This window comes from Schistocerca gregaria, chromosome 4 (genome assembly GCF_023897955.1).
Source record: "Schistocerca gregaria isolate iqSchGreg1 chromosome 4, iqSchGreg1.2, whole genome shotgun sequence".
Lineage (NCBI taxonomy): Eukaryota > Metazoa > Arthropoda > Insecta > Orthoptera > Acrididae > Schistocerca > Schistocerca gregaria.
In genome coordinates, this window is record NC_064923.1 from 80,087,549 (window position 1) to 80,105,185 (window position 17,637).

Below are 17,637 nucleotides of genomic sequence, written 5' to 3' on the forward strand. Positions count from 1 at the left end.
ACTGACAGAACCACAGGCACATAGACACAGGCAACAGAGCATGCACAATGTCGGCACTAGTACAGTGTATATCCACCTTTCGCAGCAATGCAGGCTGCTATTCTCCCATGGAGACGATCGTAGAGATGCTGGATGTAGTCCTATGGAACGGCTTGCCATGCCATTTCCACCTGGCGCCTCAGTTGGACCAGCGTTCGTGCTGGACGTGCAGACCACGTGAGACGACGCTTCATCCAGTCCCAAACATGCTCAATGGGGGACAGATCCGGAAACCTTGATGGCCAGGGTAGTTGACTTACACCTTCTAGAGCACGTTGGGTGGCACGGGGTACATGCGGACGTGCATTCTCCTGTTGGAACAGCAAGTTCCCTTGCCGGTCTAGGAGTGGTAGAGCGATGGGTTCGATGACGGTTTGGATGTACCGTGCACTATTCAGTGTCCCCTCGACGATCACCAGATGTGTACGGCCAGTGTAGGAGATCGCTCCCCACACCATGATGCCATGTGCCTTGGTCGTATGCAGTCCTGATTGTGGCGCTCACCTGCACGGCGCCAAAAAAGCATACGACCATCATTGGCACCAAGGCAGAAGCGACTCTCATCTCTGAAGACGACACGTCTCCATTCGTCCCTCCATTCACGCCTGTCGCGACACCACTGGAGGCGGGCTGCACGATGTTGGGGCGTGAGCGGAAGACGGCCTAACGGTGTGCGGGACCGTAGCCCAGCTTCATGGAGACGGTTGCGAATGGTCCTCGCCGATACCCCAGGAGCAACAGTGTCCGTAATTTGCTGGGAAGTGGCGGTGCGGTCCCCTACGGCACTGCGTAGGATCCTACGGTCTTGGCGTGCATCCGTGCGTCGGTGCGGTCCGGTCCCAGGTCGACGGGCACGTGCACCTTCCGCCGACCACTGGCGACAACATCGATGTACTGTGGAGACCTCACGCCCCACGTGTTGAGCAATTCGGCGGTACGTCCACCTGGCCTCCAGCATGCCCACTATACGCCCTAGCTCAAAGTCCGTCAACTGCACATACGGTCCACGTCCACGCTGTCGCGGCATGCTACCAGTGTTAAAGACTGCGATGGAGCTCCGTATGCCACGGCAAACTGGCTGATACTGACGGAGGCGGTGCACAAATGCTGCGCAGCTAGCGCCATTCGACGGCCAACACCGCGGTTCCTGGTGTGTCCGCTGTGCCGTGCGTGTAATCATTGCTTGTACAGCCCTCTCGCAGTGTCCGGAGCAAGTATGGTGGGTCTGACACACCGGTGTCAATGTGTTCTTTTTTCCATTTCCAGTAGTGTATATATTCTGCTGATTAAAATTAAAAATATACGAAAAACCTGATCAATTTTATTCACTGTCAGGACAACTGCTTGAGAATCAGTAAGACAATCAGCACATTTAAGTGAACAGCAGTGTGATTGGTGTATTGCACCAAAGATTTCAATATATTCATACCGTTATTTGGAATATCTGATAAGACTTACACCGAGGTGACAAAAACTCATGGGATACCTATTAACGTCGTGTCGGACATCCTTTTGCCCGCCTAGTACAGCATCTCGGGGTAGCATGGACTCAACAAGTCGCTTATAAGTCCATTGCGCAAATATTCCATAAATGCGCAAGTGTTGCAGGTGCAGGATTTTGTGCACAAACTGGCCTTTCGATTATGTCCCATAAATGTTCGATGGGATTCATGTCGGGCGATCTGGGTGGCCAAATCATTCGCTCTAATTATCCAGAATGTTGTTCAAACCACTCGCGAACAACTGAGCCCTGGTGCATTATCATCCGTAAAATTTCCATCATTGTCTGGGAACATGACATCCTTGAATGGTTGCAAAAGGTCTCCAAGTGGCCAAACATCCAGAGAACCCAGTCGGCACAGTCCACACCATTAATGGAGCCGCCGCCACCACCAGCTTGCATAGTGCCTTGTTGACACCTTGGGACCACGGCTCCGTCGGGTCTAACCCTACCGTCGCCTCTTGCCAACTGAAATCGCTCACCAGGCCACGATTTTCCAGTCGTCTGGGATCCAACTGATATGGTCACAGGCCAAGGAGAGGCGCTGCAAGCGATATCGCGCTGTTAGAAAATGCTGCCGCGCCGGTCACCTGCTGTCAATACCACATTAACGCTAGATATCGCCACACTGTCCTGACGGATAAGTTCGTCGTACATCTCACATTGATTTTTACTGTTATTTCACGGTGTTGCTTGTCTGTTTGCAGTGACACCTCTACGCAAACGCTTCCACTCTCGGTCGTTAAGGCCGATGGCCACTACAATGTACGTGGTAAAAGCTAACGCCTGAAATGTGATATTCTCGGCATACTCTTGACATTGTGAGATGACATTGGAATGCTGAATTCCCTAACGACTATCGAAATGGAATGTTCCATGCGCCTAGCTCAGACTATCATTCCGCGTTCAAAGTCTGTTGATTTCCCGTCGTGCTGTCACAATCACGTCGCAAACGTTTTCGCATGAATGACGTGAGTACAATGACAGCTCCGCCATTGCACTGTCTTGTGTAACGATACTACCGCCATTTGTGTATGTGCATATAGCCATCCCATGACTTACGTCACCTCGTGAAGAATAATTATACAGACGAATGGCGTAATTATGGAAACAGGCTTCTTAATGAGTAAACCTGCAGTTATAATCAGCTTCTGATGATTTTTGTAATGAATGCCATGTAACTTTCGTAATATGATTCACGAGTTTTTCCTCGTTAACGCTCATTTTAGGATCATCACTTCTCCTAATGTTACATCTAACGCTTCAGAGGCAAAAAATAAAATAACGATTTTGTAAATTACGTAGATAGTGGGTGGAAAATTGGCCTCTGATCTCACGGCATATGCTGCATGACGTACATCTACATTTATACTCCGCAAGCCACCCAACGGTGTGTGGCGGAGAGCACTTTACGTGCCACTGTCATGACCTCCATTTCCTGTTCCAGTCGCGTATGGTTCGCGGGAAGAAAGACTGGCGGAAAGCCTCCGTGCGCGCTCGAATCTCTCTAATTTTACATTTGTCATCTCCTCGGGAGGTATAAGTAGGGGGAAGCAATATATTCGATACCTCAACCAGAAACGCACCCTCTCGAAACCTGGACAGCAAGCTACACTGCGATGCAGAGCGCCTCTCTTGCAGAGTCTGCCACCTGAGTTTGCTCAACATCTCCGTAACACTATCATGCTTACCAAATAACCCTATGACGAAACGCGCCGCTCTTCTTTGGATCTTCTCTATGTCCTCTAACAACCCGCCTGGTACGGATCCCACACTGGTGAGCAGTATTCAAGTCTAGGTCGAACGAGTGTTTTGTAAGCCACCTCCTTTGTTGATGGACTACGTTTTCTAAGGACTCTCCCAATGAATCTCAACCTGGCACCCACCTTACCAACACTTAATTTTATATGATCATTCCATTTCAAATCGTTCCGCACGCATACTCCCAGATATTTTACAGAAGTAATTGCTACCAGTGTTTGTTCCGCTATCATATAATCATACAATAAAGGATCCTTCTTTCTATGTATTCGCAATACATTACATTTGTCTATGTTAAGGATCAGTTGCCACTCCCTGCACCAGGTGCCTATCCGCTGCAGATCTTCCTGCATTTCGCTGCAATTTTCTAATGCTGCAACTTCTCTATATACTACAGCATCATCCGCGAAAAGCCGCATGGAACTTCCGACACTATCTACTAGGATAATAGTGCCGTTTCACTGCCAAACTGCACAACTTTATGGAAGGCAGCATCGCTTTTAGACCGTGGTACTGTGGTAGTGATTGACAATCGAGTAGAGCTAAGCAACTTGAGGGCACGTGCAAATATGGCTACCGCGGCAACAGCTTCTGAGTACACCCACACGTTCCCCGTTAATGTGCGTTACTGAGTTCACTTTCCAAGCTAATAGAAGCCCGGTCACTTTTCTGCGCACCTTCACTGTTAGCTTCCCACCTTTCTGTTCTTTAAAACGCATTTTGCACACACAAACAAACCTACATCGGAAACGAACAGAACAATTACGTTAGGGCCTGCAACTGTCACTCTCGGTTGTGGCAACCGGCAACTGACGCTTTGCAGTCATGTGAAAATTCTGAACAGAACATACAGGGTGACCAAGCCCACGGCTCTGTGCTATGCTGGCAGTCCTGTACGCAACTACTTGTCAACCAATTTATTTTTATCTAGAAACAGTGCAAGTGTGACTCAATGCTTTGTATGAGAAAGGTGTCAGTACGATGGAATGTAGATTTCCCAATTAGACAATGGAACAAGCCACCTATGCCACGTAATAATGAAATTGCTCTCTTATCAGTTATACATCACTTTACTCGCAGTGATGCTTACAAAGGGCTGTCTATTCTATATTTAGATGGAATCTTCTAAAAATTTAGTACTGTACTACAATGTTCGCGCGAGCGGATTTCTTTTTCTTTGTATCACTGTTATTAGTAATCAGGCTGAATAAACCAGTTTATTGCTACATTTTGTATTGTTCTAACCCACCCCAAATGTGTGTTGATATTCCGAAATCGTAACGCTTGCACACAACTCACAAAATAAACTTGAAAATATTTCCCACTGCAGCGTTAACAACCGCCTAGTACGAAGTAGTGCTGTAGTCCAAATAAAATGGCCGTTTACGGCGAGAAATCTTTAGGCCAAAACACTAAAACTATTGCAAAACGCGAGTATTCACATATTTATCCAGCTTCTAAGTGTTTTTCGATATTCCGTTTCTCCAATCGTATATATTCTTGCATACAATTCCACGGAATTCGTTCTCACCAGGCCAATGAGTACACACTAGTACGCAAGATCGACCAGAGATCGATTAGTTTGGCTTGCCTACGATTTTAACCACAGTTGTTTTGACAGGGCGCTCAACCTGCTTGCAAGAATTTAAAATTTACTTGTGATCTAAGAGGTTACTGCAGAGAATGTATTTCAGCAACATCATATTTGTATAATATTAATATAATTCATATCAGTGATACTTTAGAATCTTTGGTTATAGTGCAGCACAATCACGAAATGGAAATAAACAAACAACAGTTTTAGCGAAGTAGCAGAAAATAAAAATTCCATTTTCTTCAAAGGGAAACATTGTTCTTCCTATGGTAAATTGTACAAATCAGAGTCATTGCGTCTTCCACAGAACTCTGAGCTGCTGCTTCCCCTCGACTTCGTGCAGCTACGTCATAATGAAAGTAACAATTAACGAGTAACGAATACTTGGCAACAGCTGTTAGTTTTGAATACCAAATACACATGCGTGAATATTTAGCTGTTGTTTTCATAAACACCAACATCGTGTTTAATTTCCTAAAATTCGCTTGTTATCAGTTGTGACGGAATGGTGTAATTGTATATTAGAGCGGCTTCTAAGGACAGAAAATAGTTATCTGGAACTCTCAACGGACCATTATCGGGTTAACGACCGAGATAGGTAGCGGCGAGAAGCCATTTTGTCGCGTCCTTTGTCCCTGTGATATGCGGCGGTTAGGTGGCCACAGCACGCAGGCCCCAGCTGTGAGTTGCGCTATATATACTTGGTGCTGGCAACGAGCCAGGGACGAGCTTTCACAACATAACAAATGTCACGGCAGCGAACACCGATCCTTGGCTGGGAAGATGTCGAAAACGGAATAAAAACTGCTGCAGCTCCAGAATGTGTACATTCTATACGCTGCAGACCAGGGAAAAATAATAAAACAGTAGCAAGGCTTCAACATAAATTTCTGTTTTGACATTATGCATTCAGTATGGTTTATAACTTGTAACAACCGTAAAATATGAGGCTGCTGTTGCAAGTGTTCCCTTAATTAAATTTCTCTGCAGAGTCCTCACTGGTATTGATAGTTCACGAATATCCCTTGTAATAGATTTCTTTGGTTTATCTGAGACACGCTGTCGACTTCCACCATTCGGTTTAGGCCTCCCCGTACTCTCCCCTTTACAAATAAAATCTATGCTTCCAAACCGATGACTTCATCTTCTGATATTACTACAAGGGGAGTCACTACAGAATTCAGTTCTAAACGCAATTTTATCTGTAACTACAAATACACTCTTTGCAAACTGCAAAACAAAGCTTTTTGTTTGGGAGCCACTATCTTTGCAATGAGTGCATATAAGGAGCTGCTTCACAAAACGAATTAACTTGACACCTAACAGGTATAGTTTATAATTAGAACTTCACTGTCTTTTCTGGAACTCTCGGCAGTTGTGCGATGTTGGCTTTTTACTTACTACTCGACAGTAAATGATAACATTTAGGAAATAATATCCCTGTATACGAGGCCTGGAATGAAGCTCGTTTTCTGTGATCACATGTATGCTCATACTATGCATGTCTTCTGGGTTATTTTGATTACATTGTGTCAAGGGGAAATTCATTTTGTCGTCGTCATTTGAGACAACGCAGCTACTGTATATATTATTGTGTCTGCTGTGCTGACCCCGCTCTAATCATTTTTGTAGTATAAGTGTAATTTCTGTGGTGTTAAAAAAATTGCACCGACACTATTGGCTCTTGCTACATTAGCAACGTTTCATCGCTACGCAGGTTAACTGTAATTGCCTTTGTAGCTCGAACCGTCGAGATACAAAGTAGTTCTGGGAACCTTACCTGACTACATGAATAAGGGATTTCGCAAATCACGAAAGGGATACTTTTCAGGGTAACTGCATACGTTTGTTCATTTACTTGTCGATAGTTATCAATATGTTTGTTATAATAAATAAATTTAATTAAAATAGTATGTATACAAATAGCATGAAGTTCACTAAAACTTCGTGCAAATATGTTAAAAAAAAAGAAAAGAAAAATGTAGATTTAAAGTTAAGTTTGAGCGGGAGTCGAACCGTCGCTTCATCCACATTCGTCTTTCGACGCTCGAACACTAACCATTCAATCACCATGAACTCCAACGTTCGGCAACTACCCAAACATACATAGGTTACATAATAAACGCATAAAACTTCTCTTGCGATTTTCTCGGTACTGCCAGAGTAGTGCACCTTACTGCTTGCACATTATGTTGTTTTAATGGCCTACCAAAGGTCCATAAAGTTTGAAGTAAATTTGTGATCCCAACTTCGTGACCTCCTCTTTTTAGATTTGTACGCAGGAGAGTAGCGTCACCAGAAAAACAGTAACACACATGTGAGAGAGACCAAAACGTGCTACCACTGAATATGCCTCAATAAATTAAGACAATGCACTTCTGGCAAACGAAAATTGCGCTTATTTGGTAGCAAATAAATAGTAGGCCAAAAATCATTGTTATTACGTGTAATAGGTTGTTTCTTAATTAAGTTATCGATTTTTTTTATCCAGTTGGAAATGGGACTTGGTTTCGATGTGATTCACCTGTTCTGGCCGTGTGATTAGTGTTCCGGCAGCAGATATGAAACTCACGGCCTGCTTCGTGTTGAAACCATATAGGTGCTCTGTTAGGGATGGCGTTCGTGGGGCGGACCCTGTGGACACGGTTTGTACAAGTTTGGCACGCATCCCGCTGCACGGTGGGCTGGCAGAAGCCACAAGGGGGGGCAGGCGAAGAGGGAGCTATTCCTGTGCGCGCCCAAACAAACGGGACAGGTGTGTGCTATTCGCAGAGGATCCGCGAACGTCAGGGCTGAGGACGCACCAGCGCGTTGCGCAACTGGGGCAGAAAAAGACGGCAGCCGCCGGCCTCCCCAAGGTCACGCGCGTGTGCCGACCTCTGCCCAGGGGAGTAATGTCAGCACTGCCAACAACAGTATCCCGCCCCCTTGTACTCGAGCTACCTCGTCTCAGTCGACAACTCGGGGCAATGAATCTACTGCAGCGCCCAAAGCGTATTATTCCCATACTGAAATTAGCTTGTGGCATGTTTGTACGTCAACATTACTAACTGCGCTCACTTGTTACAATAGTGAAAGTGAGCGCCGCCGTTCTTACAGGGATGTACGAAAGGCATTAAAGAACTAACAGTGAAAGCAGAATTTAGTAATCACGAAAGCAATATTGAGCACAAAGCTCGCATGATAAATTCTCCACATTGCTAAGAACTGAGAGAATAGGAAAACTATCGTCCAAGCATTAAATAAAATGGCAATGAAACAGGAAAATGTCTTCTAAAACAACAAAGCTATGGGATTTGGTTATTCATGCTGGCATGGTTATCCCTGACTGGCTGTCACATACGGTGAAGTGAAATGCTCTCATGAAGCTCTGTTGGTACTAGAAAGAATTCCTGAGAAAGATATGCAAAGGTCTGGGACAGTCGTTCATGATGGCTGCCTCTCTACAGTTGTCTTCCAGACTTGCTCTTTTAGGGTTCAGACCTGCAAACCTTGCTAGTCAATCTGTGTTGTAAATATCTCCACACTTGAGAGATTCACCCTAGATCAATTTGATATGGATGGGTATTACCTTCCATTTAGACAGACAATGAATTAATTGCCCATCTGAAAATTTACCCTGTCATCGCAATATCTCATTCATGTATTGAGCATTAACAAAGCTCAGAAGCAAGCTAGATACCCCCATACAATATGATGCTCCACACACTAGGACTCTGTCACCCTAAACTCTTCTCTTTCCATGATGCTCCAATGATTGTGTCTCAGATTCAAATTTTTCTCCGGACTAATCTACACCAAGAACCATTGTGTAAAATGGGGGTTTGGTCTATGAAGATAACATTTGCGCTGTCATTCATTCCTTTTACAATCAAGACGCTGCTACTTTCACAGTGAACTTACTCGTGTTTTCACTGCTATGAGTCGGACACACTATGTTGGGCATATGGTACAAAGATCGAATGCTCTGAGCTTCCGATGCTCAGCTGATTCGGAAACAGCGACTTCTAAGGTGTAAGCTCTACAGAAATTTGTCTTGTAGTCATTACTTATCTTTTTCTTGGAGTTAAGCCACGCATATGTAATTTTTAAAAGTGATTTCTCTCAGTCTGCCTCATATGGCCCTCCGACAAGAGCTTACTTTGCCTCCAAAATGTCGAAAAAACCTTGGAATGACACTGAGACTAATCAATAGCTGCAGAAACTGCAACCTTCTTGGTGTGCTGCAAAGCTTCTGAGGATTCTACTCTATCTGAAAAAGTATACAGACACCAGGCAGTGCACATTAAAGTGGGGTATGCGCACCCTTCGCCCTTATTCCAGCTTGACCTCTGCTGGTGACACTTTTGGTGAGATGTCAAAGTCTGTGGAGGAACGACAGCCCGTTCTTCCTTAAGAGCTGAAACCAAAAGACTGTAGCGATGTTGGATACTGTAGTCTGGAAGCAAAGTTGATATTCTAACTCTCCCAAACATATCCCAGTCGGTTCATGCTGGGAATTAGGGCGAGCCAGTCCATTTCACGAATGTTGTTGTCAACAAACCATTTTATCACATATATTGCTTTACCTAAGGGTGCACTGTCATCTCCAAACTGTTCGCCTACTGTACATAGAACACATTGCTCTAAAATGTGTTCATATACTTCCACATCTCAAGTTTTCTTAAGCGCAATATGAGGATCAAACCCTAAGTGTGGAAAACGCCCCATACCATAACACCACCACCTCCATACTTCACTGTTGGTGCTGCATGTGATGGCAGGTAAAGTTTTCTAGGCATTTGCCAAACTAAAATCCTTCCATCGGATTAACACAGGGTAGAAGTGTGATTCATACTCCAAATCATCGGTTCACCATCATCCACTGTCCAGTACCATTGATCTTTACACCACCTGACACACTGCTTAGCATTAGCTACATAAATGTTTTACTTATGAGGAGCTGTTTGATCATTATTCACCATTATTTTTATCTCCCTACTCACATTTACTGTGCTAGCTGTGCTGCTGGTAGTACTCTGGAACTTGCAAATGATTCCTTCTTTCTTAATCACCAGCCGCAATGGTCGACAGTCGCTGGCCATCAGTGCGTTAGGTGTGCCTTGGTCTCGGTTTGGCTGTTGTTGTCCCTCGTGTTTCCAGTTCACAATCACATCACCAACAGATGTCTTGGCTAGCTTTACAGGGGGTTAAATGTCCTTGTTGGAATTGTTACACAGGTGACACCCAATGACTAGCTCACTCTTGAAGTCAGTGAGCTCTCGACTGACCAATTCTGCTGTTATTACTTCTCTACTGACAACATGGTTCTCCCCATATCTTTTTATACTTGTGGGTTCACATTTTGTGTGATCTACTGGTTACTTCTGCATTACATGGTGTTGTCCCAATACTTTTGAGTAAATTTTTTACGTCCTGGAAAACACGGCCCATATGGGGTTTCTGTGTTACCTTGTAAACGATACACAAGGTGATGAGATCTTAAGGGTGTAACACAAAGTTGTATTGTGTCTTTGAACAACACAAGTATACTCAGTGCATGGTATGTGTTCTGTTGCAGGCAGCATGTTGAGCACCTTGGCGAACTACCTCCTGGGCAGCCAGTCGTCCGAGCAGGCGGCTGTAGCACCCGATGTCAGGCTGCGTGCCATTGAGACTGATGATGACTGGCTGCTAGTCGAAACTGCTGGTAACTCAACTATTTCTACAGCAATAAAGCAAGACAATTTTTATTTAAAATTTTTGTTGTGTGGGCTCCTTTGTTCTTTGGGCACCTTGGCTGCCACGACCCACCCACAATGCTATGGTGCTAGACCCTCTGAGTGAAAATATATACACTGAAGGAAAAAATCTTAATACCAAAAAATAAATAATATATAATAATGAAATTTCAGGGATACATTTTTTAAGGTAACATATGTTAAGTCATTAATATTGCAAGATCACAGGTGCATTTATAAATGGTGTGACCACGAGCAATGTTGAATGAATGCAAGCATGCATGCATTGTGTGAATTTCCAGATGTCAGTTTGTGGAAGGGAGTTCCATATCCGTTGCACTTGGTCAGTCAATACAGGGGTGATTAATGCTGGTTCTGGATGATGCTGGAGTTGTTGGATGATGTCCCATATGTGCTCAACGGGAAACAATCTGGTGATCTAGCAGGCCAAGGCAACACGTCAACACGCTAGAGCATGTCAGGTTACAACGGCAGTATGTGGGTGAGCATTATGCTGTTGGAAAACACCCCCTGGAATGCTGTAGAGTGCAACAGGTTGAATCACCAGATTGATGCACAAAATTGTAATCAGGGTGCATGGGATGATCATGAGTGTGCTCCTCCTGCCGTACAAAATCACACAACCAACAACAACTCCAGGTGTAGGTCCAGTGTGTCTACCACACGTACAGGTTGATTGCAGGCCCTTAACTAGTCTCTGTCTGACCAACATACAGCCATTACTGGCACCAAGGCAGTACCATCTTTCATCAGAAAACCCAATAGACCCTCACCCTGCCCTCCAATGACCTCTCACTTGACATAACTGAAGTTGCGAATGGTGATGGTTTGGATCAGTGGGATGCATGCTACAAGGTGTCTGGCTCAGAGCTGTCCTTGAGGTAACAGATTTGTAACAGTTCATTGTATTATGCCAACTGCTGCTCACAGTTGCTTCCTCCTTTGACAGAGATTTGTATTTGTGAGAAAGGATGAAATGCACCATGTTTTGAAGGCCATGGTTACCTAAGGGTCTCCTGATATCTGGCTGGGTATGTCAGTTCAAAAGCTGGAGGAAGATAAGGGCATACATCTCCATTTGGACCACACCTTCCAAAGCACTGTGGTTTTTGAACGACAACTTGAAGAAAGCTTGCGTAAAGAATTTATCCTTCATGAAGCAAAGAGTACTGCATTACACATATGTCAGTTTGACTGAGAAACATGGCCATTAGAACTTCTGGAATATTTTCCTAATGTGTGAGGGAGAGGCATACAACAATCTTTCTCTGCTCACTAACATAACGGATGACATCCCTATCCATCACATGCAGAATAGGGAAAAATATTGTGACCAAGTGTGTTCAATGCTCTTGAGAGGGAATGGTAGGTCAGATAATATTTCAGTGTCATATGTGTGTCAAAAGGCAGCCGTTGACAAGCAGAAATAGAAGGATATACTACAAGCAACAGACATGAGGTTCATTTAACGCTGAGGTGTACATGTCCACTGCAGTGAACAGCTATTAACATCACTTCTCTGGCGTTTTCAGACAGTCCTGAAGCTGCAAATAAACATAGTACACTCCAGTGGACACACTCTGGTGCTTTGCCCTGAGTGCATTTACGACCTCAGAATTTATTGAAAACGCCAAACAAGTGACCATTAACAGCTGTCCACTGCAGTGGGAATGTGCATCACAGGGTGCAGAATGGACACTTAAGGATCCTCAGAATGACTTCCCACAGCAAGGACAACAATGACGTCTTTAGAAATTACACGGCGACTGCATCACATATAATGCTGCTTGTGGTGAGACATGAATATCAGAGTCACTGATCAATAGCATGGACCAGCTGGAAATGGGCTTGGTACGATTGCTGGTACGATATGACACTAAGTATAATGACTTCTACTTATGATGTACTGGAGACTACAGTTGGCCAAACTGTTGTCAATTCTTGTTGTGCAGTAAATTTAAGGTTTTGGTGCATTAATGGGCTAGACAACACTGTAGATAGGTTTTCTGGGAGCAACAATGAAAGTGTATGTAGTGTATCCATGAGCCTTAGGCACTTATTCTGTTGGAGTATTTTGCTTAATCATTTTAATATTCTGCATTCTTGTTTGAATTACAACTTAAACTATAGATCCTTTGGTAACCTGTGGCTAGGGCCAATTATGAGATCAAAGGAAGATAAGGTCATACCATCTCCAGTAAGACCATGCAATCTTCATATCAACAACTTTCTGTTTCAGAAAAGCTTTACATTACTGATGGATAATAGTCTAATGTCTCTTTACATTATGTTCATAAGTTTAGGAATATTCAAGTTCCATAAAATAACATGTGGTGATTATGTGTCACAAAAAAAGTACCCTGGCAACAATGTAGTGAGTGATATTGATACAGATAATGAGAATCTGGCCATGGGCCAAGGATGGCATTCACCCTGTGTTGGTGTTCCTGTATTAGTGGCATAACAGAACATTCACACAAACTGTGGGGATCTAATGTGAAATTACAAATTTCTTCCCCAAGTTGAGGATTAGGTCGTTCTGTGTGCCATAAGGTAATGGGTGCCCCAGAAGGTCAACAACAGTCCTTAGTAGCCACTGTGAATCAGATGGCCATCTAGACAAATGATGTCCTCTAGAAGAACATACTCATCAGCCCAATCCTATGTGGTCAGGTGCTTTTGCCCTCCAAATGAAAGACGAGTTCATATGCACCATCAGAAAGGCACACTTATTGCTGCAGGATGTCTTCCTTACAACCTGCAGCCATTAAGGAAACCACAGAAAGTACGAACATTCAGTGGTGTACATGCTTCAAACTTGATATCAATCGTGATGAGAACACTGAAGCTGCCACAGTGGTTACTTTCCATATACTGAAAAGGATGAAACATGTTGGAGGGGCACATCAGACAAGACTGCTGGAATTCTTTTTCAGACCAAACTGTGACTCACCTTTCTATCCAATCATCATTCTGAACCTACTTATGATTGACTATATATTGCATTTACCAAGCTACACACTGTCTTGGCATAAGGACAACACATGGACCAGGTCGCTGATCATATGAAGAAACCTTTTGATGTTGCAATAATTCAGTGACAGGATGCCCTGCCCTGTCATCCCCCCCCCCCCCCCCCCCACTCCCCCACCCTCTCCTGACACTACTGCGGGCAATCATGAAGTAGTTGCTGTTGTGATTATGGTCTTTAGTGTGCAGACTGGTTTAATGCAGTTCTCAATGCTAGTCTACCCTCTTTTGTCTGCATAACTGCAACCTACATCCACTTTTAACATGGTTATTCTAGTCAAGCCTCTGTCTCCCTCTATAATTTCTATCCTCTTCTCTTCCCTTCATTTCCAAATTGGCAATTCCTTCATGCTTCTCGTGTCTGCTATTATCTCAGCCGTTGTTTTAGTCAAGTTCTGCCATCCATTCCTTTTTTCCTCATTACCTCTTCACAAGTTTCTTTAGCACATCGTTTCAAAAGCTCCTGTTCTCTTCTTGTCTGACCTGTTTATCATCCACATTTCACGTCCATACAAGGTTACACTCCAGACAAATACCTCCAGAAAAGACTCACTAACACTTAAATTTATATTCAGTACAGCCCCTGCTCAAAATAACTTGTCAGCTAGCATTTCACATCTCACAGCTCTGAAGGTCTAACATGAATTGTCTGCAATCGCCACTGCAGTGCAAGAAAGCACGAGTTTACTTGCAATTTTCATACAGTGCTGCGTGCAGTCTGCCATCAGGCACTTCCAGCAGGGCTTTCACCCTGCTTGACACACACTACTCGCCTCCTTTTGCCAAACTTTATCGGAGGAGGGGGGGCCTGGCAGCTGACACACAATTTGGTAATGCTGTAGCACCACACAACACACATAAAACGGTAAAAGTTTATCTTTTCTTCATTGATTGTTTCCATCTTCCAGGATTATGCTCCATGTCTAATTCACAGCCTGCCTTGCACCGACTGTGGTCAGCCTCTAATCTGACAATGAACCCTCCACTCTTAACTTCACCCACACGTGGTTATCATGCCACCCTACTTCACAGTGCCAAATGCACTCAACAGTCACAAGCACTATATGATTGTACCAGTCACATTAGCAATGTTGTACGAAAGTGTGATGTATAAAAGGAGCTGAGATGAATGGGGAATCGTTCGAGTGGTGATATGGGTTGCAGATGGGGGAAATCCACTGACATAAGTGACTTTGGTAAAAGCTAAATTCTTTTGGCTCTGCACCTGGAATTGAACATTTCAGAAATGGTGAAGCTGGTCACCTGCTACTGACACGTGTCTATGGAAATTGATTAAAGGATGGTGAAACCACGAATAGGTGACAAGGTGTTTAATGTCCCTGCCTCATCACCGAGTGTGAAGATTGGATGCTTGCCCAACCTTTAAAGCAGGATCATACGCAATCTGTAGCAGATCTGACAACAGAGTGCAATGCTGGCGCAGGCACAAATTTTTTCAAAGTATATTGTCAACTGTGATTGCAGTGGGCACCAGATGATCATTGAGACTGGATGGTGTAGCAGTGAAAATGTGTTGCGTGTCAGACTAGTCGTGTTTCTTGTCACACCAGGTTGATGGATGTGTCCAGATATGTTAGCATCCAATTGAATGGCTGCTTGAAACATGTGCCATACCATGGGCATGACTAGTGGATGGGGACATTCACCGGGCTTGTGGGACGTGCAGTCACCATCACATTTGTGGACCAAGATGACAGCCTGCATCTCTTTGTGCTGGATTTCTTCCCTGATGGTGATGGCAACTTCTAGCAGGATAACTATCCATGTCACAAGTCCATTATTGTGCCACAGTGGTTGGAGGAAGACGATGAACTCTCGATGTCCTGGCCATCAAATTCACAATTTAAACCCAATGACACACATCTGGGATGCCATCTGGCATCATTCTGCGCCCAAAAACCACCAGCCCATAATTTAAGGGAACTGCGTGACCTGTGCGTAGACATCTGGTACCACAATACCGCTGGAAACCTACGAAGGACTTGTTGAATGCTGGCCCCACAGAATAGCTGCTCTATTGAATTCCATCGGTAAACCAACACGCTATTAAGCAGGAGGTAATAATATTTTGGCCCATCACTTGTATATTATTGAAATGTCCTTTCTGAAAGTATATGTATATAACATAGATGGCAGCATGAAGGTCCAGCATTGAGAGACAGGAGTGAGGTGAGTAGCTGAGTCAGTACCACAGTCAGCCCTGGCGGCAGACTGCACACACACTTGCCTCCAGGGCCGAATGTGGCAGTGCCCGGCCAAATCCCCTGTAGCCAATATTTTCATGTTTGCAGGTGCCACAGACACCTCTATCTCCGCCTCCGCCAGCTCACCGCCACTGTCGCTGGTACTGCGGCCGTCCGGCACACCGACGCCCACGGCTGCACGGTCGCGGTCCCTGTCGCGTGCCTCCTCTGCGTCGTCGCTGCCCTGCGAGGACTCGTGGTTCGTGACACCGCCGCCATGCTTCACGTCAGCAGGACCCGTGCACATGGAGACGTCACCATTGGAGGACCTGCTCATCGAGCACCCCAGCATGTCCGTGTACCAGCGCTCGTGGCCGGCACGTGCTCCCACCACCGTCCCGCCACCAGCTGCCCCCGCGCCCGCCCCCCGGCGTTCAGAGTCGCTGCCCCCACCGTCACCATCGCCTGCGCCGCGCACGCCATCACTGTCGCCATCACCTCCCCCAACACCTGCAGTGGCACGCCGCCCCCGTGATCACCACTCGCCCCCGCCGCCACCTCCAGCCGCCGCTGTGCAGCCACTGCCCAGGCGACACAATGTGTACGCGCTGCAGCACCGCCAGCAGCAGCAGCTGCTTACGCTCAGGTCCAGTCAGAAGGTGAGTCAACTTTCTGTATGTGCCTATACCTCAGTTCTTTTGTTTTATTTTGGCAGTTCATTTATACAAAATTCACAGGGAATTCTAGTTTCCTTCACACACACACACACACACACACACACACACAATAGGTGGAAGACTGAGGAGATGAGAAGAGCAAGGGGGGGGAAGAGGGGGGTGGGAGGGGAAGAGGGGGGTAGAGAGAGAGAGAGAGAGAGAGAGAGAGAGAGAGAGAGAGAGAGAGAGAGAGAGAGAGAGGTGGGAGAGGAGGACATAGATGAGGAAGAAATAGAGAAATAGATGGGGGATAGAGGAAGAGTGTGTGTACATGACACAACAAATTGGCAGCTTTTGTCCACATGGGTACAACAGCTGACTTTAGGACCTAATGATTATGTGCTCAAAACAACAGGCTGTGAGTGAATGTGAAAAGAAAATTAGTATGAATTACTTTCATGTAACAACCATTATTTTAGCATTAAAAGCGAGTATTAACTTGAGTAAAACCAGAAGTCATGATATTTCAAAATGCCCTTTGAAAATGCTTTTCAAGTATAATGTATGTTACAAATGCTTGCCCTGCAGTGCAGAAAATACATTTTGTTTGTTACAAATGTACACATAATTTTTATAAAGTTGCTGCAAAAAACCGAAAATAGAGCAAACTTTTTATCACAGAGAATGGGTTTGCAAAATGGCCTAACTTTGATTATATACTAATTACATTCCTCTAAATCCTTCAGAATCAGTAATTTAACTCTTCTATGCCTTCTCAGTGAGGTTCACAGATATTCCTTGTATATTTCTTGTAGCTAGAAAAGATGTCATCTACATGAAGTATAAGCTCGAAGTCCTGAATATAAACCTGTGCTCTAACCCTTAGTTTTCATCAATGAATTGCTAAATAATTCACAGTGACACTGGGCAGTGTGTTCCAGAGTCATGGCAAAGAAACCTTTGAGCCCTGAAGTACGTTTTTGAATATACAACTCCAGACAACACTCTATACTAAAACACTGTGTTTCAAAACTATCCTTTAATGTATGACTACCATTCTTTTATTCAAATACCTTGATTTAGCACATACCTGTATTCCATCTTGAAGCAG

At 44.6% G+C, this 17,637-nt stretch overlaps 1 protein-coding gene across 3 annotated transcripts in view; it reads left to right on the top strand.

Moving 5' to 3' along the window:
- Nucleotides 1-17,637, top strand: part of LOC126268221 (tumor protein p53-inducible nuclear protein 2) — a 68,567-nt gene that overhangs the window by 41,216 nt on the left and 9,714 nt on the right. For all 3 annotated transcript variants that reach the window (XM_049973849.1, XM_049973850.1, XM_049973851.1), the window contains exons 2-3: nt 10,456-10,584; nt 15,979-16,529. In XM_049973849.1, the coding sequence (XP_049829806.1) occupies nt 10,461-10,584; nt 15,979-16,529 (675 nt within the window). In that variant the 5' untranslated portion in view covers nt 10,456-10,460. The remainder of the gene's footprint in view (nt 1-10,455; nt 10,585-15,978; nt 16,530-17,637) is intronic.